At 34.8% G+C, this 7,479-nt stretch overlaps 1 protein-coding gene across 1 annotated transcript; it reads left to right on the forward strand.

The window, feature by feature from the left end:
- The first annotated feature begins 787 nt into the window (after nucleotides 1-787).
- On the forward strand, nucleotides 788-7,231 carry LOC115977352. Its single transcript, XM_031099172.1, has 5 exons — nucleotides 788-997; nucleotides 4,107-4,191; nucleotides 6,189-6,302; nucleotides 6,712-6,813; nucleotides 6,987-7,231. Exons 1-5 carry the CDS (start codon nucleotides 891-893, stop codon nucleotides 7,029-7,031), a joined length of 453 nt encoding a protein of 150 aa, XP_030955032.1. The 5' UTR covers nucleotides 788-890; the 3' UTR covers nucleotides 7,032-7,231.
- Nucleotides 7,232-7,479: the final 248 nt, after the last annotated feature.

Here is a 7,479-nt window from a genome sequence, read left to right on the forward strand (position 1 = left end):
ATTGCAAAATACACCCTTGAAATTTGGAGTTGCTTAAAATTTATATCCTGAAGTTTGAGAATTTTGATTTTACACACTGAAATTTAGTTCCATTAACAAAAATACACCATTGATTAATTTTGACTATTAAATGACATGTTGACACGCTAATGTGTTTATTTATTTTTTATTTTTTGCCAAATTAGCTATATCAAAACGGCATCCTATTGCCCAAGAAGAAACACAAAACACAATAATACCGTTTCACATCACCAAACTCAACCACATCATTAGGAAATCTTTGAAAGTTTTTCTTCGTTTTTTTTTTTTTTTTTCAATGGTTTTACACAAAGAAAGATTTACTCAAAAGTCTTTTCTAAAAAAACTACTTGAACATTGGATGCCATAATTTTAAGGCATAGTATGATTTTGGATTTTGGACACGTCAATGTCATTTAACAGTCAAAACTAACTAATCTTTTTTTTTTTTTTTGAGAAACCAAAAAGGGTGGCTCACGTGTGATATCACAGCCGACCACACCCCACAGATACATCGCCTGTGAGTACCACCAGCACATAATGGTGCCCGCGACTTGGACTCCACCCATGCACTTTGTTTTTTTTTAGAAACCAAACTCCAAACCCCACACCTATGGGGTATGAGGACTCGAACCCGTGCCTGGCACAGCCATCAAGAAGGGGGCAACCACTAAGCCACACTAACTGATGGTCAAAACTAACTAATCGAATGTATGTTTTTGCTAACGAAATCAGTGTAAAATCAAAATCCAAGCAATCCAAAACTTCAGGGATATTATTTGTAATTTAACATATATATATATATATATATATATATATATATATATATAAAAGCAAAAACAAAGGGATAGAAAATTAAAGGAACACGTGAGATGGCATCTACGTCTCTACCGCTCATCAGTGGAGGCCTCCGTTTTCCCTCTCAATACTCAGCATCCCTTCCCAACCACCACCTCTCTGCAACTGCAACTCTCCCCAAGTAAGTCCAATCCTTAATCTCACTTTGCTCTGCTTCTTATAATACCTCCAGATTTCTTCTTTATTTCTTTACCCTTCTTTTGTGTACTGTGAAAGATATTGAATTTTTTATTATTTATTTCATAGTTCATATTTTTATGAGTTAAATCCTCAAATCTCAGATACCTACTTCTTCAATTACTTTAATAAGTGGATTTCTGTGTTAATTTCTTGAAATTTTTCTCCGTTTGGTTTCTGAGAATTTCACTGATATTAATAGCTATATTTGGCCTTCAAAATTGCCCATTTTTGGTTAGACAAGTACTGTAGTAATAAGTGGACTGCTCTGCTTATTTGTTAAAATTTATTTGTAACCTTGAAGAAATTGCAATCCTTAAATCTATCATATCTACGCTTTTTTTTTTCTTTTTTTTTTTGGGATAGAAAAGGGGGGCTTTATTTATTTTTATATATAACAAGTACATCTCAAAATTCCTGAATGCAATGGGCATTCCTTAGTGGTGCTCAATTGTCTTAGGTCCCATTCAAAAGACTCGTACACAAAAGATGGGCACTGAGCATATTCTTCAAGGTAACTAGGTTGGTTTCAGCCCATTTTCACTAGTCCTTCAGCACACCTATTGAATTCAAGGTATACGTGATTAGGAAGGACGGTCCACATCAGGTTCCTGCAATCACAGACCAACACAGAAATGTCCGAGGCCATATTTCCTCGGGTTGTTATCCACTTAAGAACTAGCATTGAGTTTACTTCTAAAATAAGACCATATCTTACTGCCCATAATTCAGCCATATTATTGGTGGTGGTACCAAAGGTTGAGAGAAAATCCTTTGATCTGTTGGTCTTGCCAGTTTCAAAGGAGCCCCCCTCTGCCTGCCTTTCATGGATTACCTAGAACACTCCCATTGGTGTTAAGGGTGATATAAGGGGCAGCCAGTGGTGACCAGGTAATCAGTCTGGTGATGCAGGGTGCTTTTATTATCTCCAGTTTGGCTAGATAGTAAAATTCCAATGCTAGTTGTATAGTTTGATTTATTTATTGGTTGATCAAGTTGGTTGCATGTTTAAATATCAGTGCATTTCGAGATAACCACAGTTGCCAAATTCCAAAATCAAAGACTAAATTCCAAGCTAGCTGTTAATAAGACAAAGTTATGGGCATAAAAGAAAATCTATCTATAGCTTCTTGCTCTTACCATGTGTGCTGCTTTGCTTTAACCTTTATCAATCAAATCTTTATCCACAAAATTTACTAGTATGTTTGGGATTGTTAGAGATATTGTGCCCAAGAGGCCCAAACCTATTTTAAGGCCTAATTACCCATGTAATTGTAGAACAAGAAAAATTAATCTAATCCTACATGTAGTGCAACTACAATTTTATGGTTAGTAGAGGTTATACTTTACATACACCCCACATTGGGTTCATTTTAACATGCAAACTTCAATAGGAAAGATGTATCAGTCAAGGGCTTTCTTATGTAAACATAAGCAGTTAGGCAAAACCTTGTTAATTCTTGCTTATGCTTTCTCTCCATTTTCTCAATTAGTCACAAGCCCAAGGGTTTTTTTCTTCCCCTCCACACCCCCCCCCCTTTTTTTTTATTTTTTTATTTTTATTGTTATTATTATTATTTTTTTTATAACAAGGCCTATAACATTCTAATATGACACAAAAGGGATTAGTGCTATTTTTGGTACTGACTGCCGACAATAGGTTATGAAAGTGATTAAACTTGGAATTGTGATGGTTTTGCTGGGAATAAGTGACTGTTTGATTCAAAGTTTTTCTTTTCTTTACCCCAACAACCCAAGGAAAAATAGAATTTTTTATTCCTGTAGATAGGCTAGCTTTTCTGGCCTAGTGTACCTCACTATGTAGGGAGGGACGAAAGTGAAAATTCAAAAATAATGAAATTCATATCATTAAATGCATTGATGCTTGATGTATCACCAAATCATACAAACATTGCATAAATTGTTTCTTTCTTGGTCTTTATTGTTGATAAAACTATCCACAGATGAGTCTATTCATGATGAATGAGTGAAAATTTGAATGAGATATTGGAAGTTGCTTCTATGAAATTTCACTTTGTGGATCTTTGTGTCACTTCTGGAATTCTGGGAGTCTTTGGAAGAGAATGTGTGTGAGGTAATTTACTAATAAAGGATACAAAATCAATCATTCATCATAAAGTAAACAAGGAGAGTGTGGAGCTGGGAATCGTGCCTGCATTTCCCAAATGACAATTTGTTTGTTTTTATTCCCCAAATAGGTAAGGTGTCTAAAACCCTTGAGACCCATTTTAGTCAGGGGCATCAGCTTACAGATTAAACCAAAATTTGAAATTCCCCAAATACTATTAAACTTTGACATTATCTGGAACTTATAGAAGATTTTATATGAATTAGCTTGCTTCACTATGATTTTATCCCTTGGGAAATATGTGATAAACATTGTCTGGATTAATCAAGATTTGGGCATATGGATTATGTACTTTGAGTTGACTAGAGCGTGTTTTCCCAATTTCAAATATCATTTCTTTCTGTAAGTGGAAAAGCAGGAGGGATCTTAAGGTAGAATTTAATAAATAATTAGAAATAGGAGATGCAAGTACTGTACTGGCCTATTTTGGTCCTCTTGCAGAACAAAATTTCTATTTAATAATTGAAATTCATATGCAGTCTTAAGGAAAATTAGGAATTTTCATGCCTTGACATAGTTATGACTTGACAAATGTGGCTTGGAAGAAGCAGCATGATTATTCTTTTCAATAATCAAAGTACAAGAACCCAAGAAAAAAGTAGAAATTGACTTAAAATGGGGAAAAGCATAAAATGGTTGATTGATTGATTAATTCGGTATGTAACAAAGGGTTGTGTCCACCTCTGTAAAGGAATCTGATCCCCAAAACTCAATATGTTTCTGAGTTCTTATTTTACCATCTTAACAGATTCAAAGTTTAGAGCTACGTTTACTTATCAATATATATATATATATATATATATATAAAGTTCAGAGGGATAAAGCCTGAGCATTCCTCCCTTTTTTATCTATAAATTATTTTCAGTATATTAAACTTTCATTTGAAAAAAAAAAAAAATCTCAGGTGGGGATGGAGAAGAGACAAAGACACAAGCATGTTCATCAACACAACCAGAGGCCAAGCATTTCGAATCTTGGCCAACCCTAATGTACGCATCACTTCAAGGCTTCCACATGTTTAATGCCAATATTTTTGGTTTGAATATGATCAAAGGTTTGTAGGTATGTTGTTGGTGATTTAATTAGTGCCTTGTGGTAGCAAAATGTTTAGACTCTAGATGTGTGTTAGATGATTCAGTAGTAATTGCTTGGTTGATGGTGCATGCCTAAAAATGGAATCATCCATAAATGGTTATAGACATGATTTTTGGTAAGCATTGTGTCCTTTGTTATGTATCTACATTTTGCAGTTGTATTAGCAAATTGACTCGTTTCCTTTTTCCCTTATAACATTTCGGCTCTTGCCCTTGCCTAAACTTGTCTATTTCTGCTCAAATTTTCATGGGACCTAAGCGTGGTAATCAGAAAATTGACTACTACTTTCCAGATAATGTTTAACCATCTGAGAACCAGAATGGTGTACTTTTGCTCAAAATTTTCTATATTTAATCTTCTGAATGATTTTTTTTACATTCTTAATCACTTACTGTACATTTGGTAAGGAATTTGCAAATTGAATTTAGGCACAATGTAGAATTTTAAATTCTCTCATAAAAAGTTCTTTGTTTGGGTGTTCACGAGAAGTAATTTTAGGTTTCAAGCAGGAATGCTAACTGAGATTTGAGGGCTCAAAATACTATTAGTGGCTTCCCTCGAAATATCTGGCTTTGACCTCTTTGGTACACTTCCCCCTATCTTACCCACCTCCTCTTCCCAATCCCTCCATTGCTTACTTGCAGCCAACCAACTCTCCAACCCCATCCCCTTGACCTCTTCTCTCTCTCTCTCTCTCTCTCTCTCTGCCCTGTCCCTCTGCAAATTCTCAATGTCTTGTTGGCACCTTCCCCTTCCAGTTCTCCCTCTTTAAGAACCTTTAAGTCCTCAGTGTCTACAACAACACAACCAGAGACTTGCCCTTGACCAACAATAAAAGGCCCAATGCATCTCAACCAAAACTTCTTCATAGTCGGATTCCACCCAGTATGTGTACAACAAGAGGATCAAGCAGTTGCTCAAGCTGCTGACTCTTCCCTGTTCCAATTGCATCTCATTCAACCACCTCAACATCAAGTGCGGCTCCAACATTGAATAGCTAAAACACACCTTTGTTGATGCAGAGTTATATTAAAATAAATTATTAAATTGATGCTACTACATGGCTAAGTTCCAGCCCTAAGAAGGTGGCTAGTTCAATGTAGCTTGAGACCTTTGGAAAATTTTGGTACACTTAAAACTAGAGTAAATTAAAAGCCCACTTAGTTTGAAGAATGAAGGTGCTCACTAATTAGTTATTGCTGTTGTTTATGGAATTTTGTTGGTTTAGATGAATTGAATTTCCTTAATGTACATTATATCCAAAAAATGAAATTGGTAAATTGATGGGATTTTAAGTCATGGAATCATTAATTCCATTGATATAGATTTTCCATGTAATATCATTTACTTCATCCAAAGCACAGGGTTAGATTCAATGATGGGTGCAATTTACATTTTATTTTTGTGTACTTTCTTTTCCTTTGAGTGCTATGTTGCTCAATCAAGTTGGAGCCTATGGGTAGAAAAAATATTTTCTTTATTGAATTTCTACTTGCTGCCCATTCTAATTATTAAAGTAGTGTGATTTTGGGTGATTGAATGATAAGTGAAGCATGAAAGAGAGCGTAAACACAAATTTTACATGATTCAGCCTGATGATCCACATCCACGGTTAAAAGTCCTTAATGGCTGCATATTTACTATTAAGCTCTTCAATTTACAATGAACCCAATGTAGGGTTTATATGCTAGAGAACTCTAGACTAATCTAAGGTTAACCATAGACTAATCCAATGGTAACTTGCTTCTTCTACAAGTACATAAGCCTACAATTGGTTTGGGCCACTTAGGCCATAATATGCCTAACACTAATAAAATCATATTCTGCTTCTTATCCTATGTTTCTTTTACATTATGGATGTACTCATTAAAATAAATGGATGAATGTACAGGTGTCTTCAAGGAAAGGAGGCCCAAAGAATGAAGTGATCATGGTTGATCCTCTGGAAGCCAAGCGGTTGGCTGCCAAACAAATGCAAGAAATTAAAGCAAAAGAGAAATTCAAGGTGAAGGAAATTCGATGTTTTGTTAAGTATAATCTTTTGGTTCATAAGCTGTTGGTGGGGATGAATTATCTTCTGAATTTAAAGATGTTTTGGTAGTAAGATCAATCTTTGCCCCAGCTCTTTGCAGGAACCTTGGAAGTCCCATATTGGACATGAATTTGCATTTGTGACATATGTTTTATTTTTTTTAGGGAAGGATAAGTTTTCGTGATAAGAAAAGAGGAACAAGTTTGTTAAATTCCTTCTTTTTTCGTTTTTTATTTATTTTTATTTTTTAAATTTATTTTCCCCCTAATATGAGATGGATTTTATCAGTCAATGATGTGACAACAAAGGCATTTTTGTTTGTAAGTTACTACTGTGATTCAAGTTACTTATCAGTCTGGCTGGAACTATGTTGTGATTGCAGAGAAGACGTGAAATTGAAGCAATTAATGGAGCATGGGCAATGATTGGTCTCACCGCAGGCTTGGTCATTGAAGGTCAGACTGGAAAAAGTATTCTGACTCAGGTATACTTGCTTTTCTCCCTGTTTGTGCGCATGTATGTGCTCTTTCTCTCCCTCCTCTCTCTCTCACATATGCGTAAACATGGTAGTTTGGATTTGATTAATGGATAGCTTCTTCTTCAATTGACTTGATCTTTTGTGTTACTATTTATATGGTTAACTCTATTTTCTTTCAGTTGGCGGACTACTGGAGTGCCATTGTAAGTCTTTTTGTGCGGTAGTGATAAATTTTAGAAATTGCAGATTCATTCTGTTAGATCTTTCAAATAAATGTTGTTTCTGCCTTATTTGAATTGCTACTTATCCTTCCAAACTAACATGTATGTTGTAAAAATTCTTTCTTCCAGCACTCTATGATCAGATTCTAAAATGTAAAAACATTGCCCAAAATCCTTGATATAGAATATGTTATTCATAATTTTTTTTTGTGATACTGTCTACCATTCTGTTGCAGAATTCAATTCATCTTATTTTCAAATTAGTGGGAACATGATCCATTCCTTATAAATATTTTGCTTTTGGTTCCTACTTGTTAGTCATATTTCTATGACCCAGCTTGAAGACTATTAAGGGTTTCAATGAATTCTTTTAATCAATATTCACTTTTGGGACAGATGTTCATTATTCTTGTTTCTGGAGCAACATAGGCCATTTATGTGTTGGCTTTAC

Source organism: Quercus lobata, chromosome 2, assembly GCF_001633185.2.
Source record: "Quercus lobata isolate SW786 chromosome 2, ValleyOak3.0 Primary Assembly, whole genome shotgun sequence".
Taxonomy (NCBI): domain Eukaryota; kingdom Viridiplantae; phylum Streptophyta; class Magnoliopsida; order Fagales; family Fagaceae; genus Quercus; species Quercus lobata.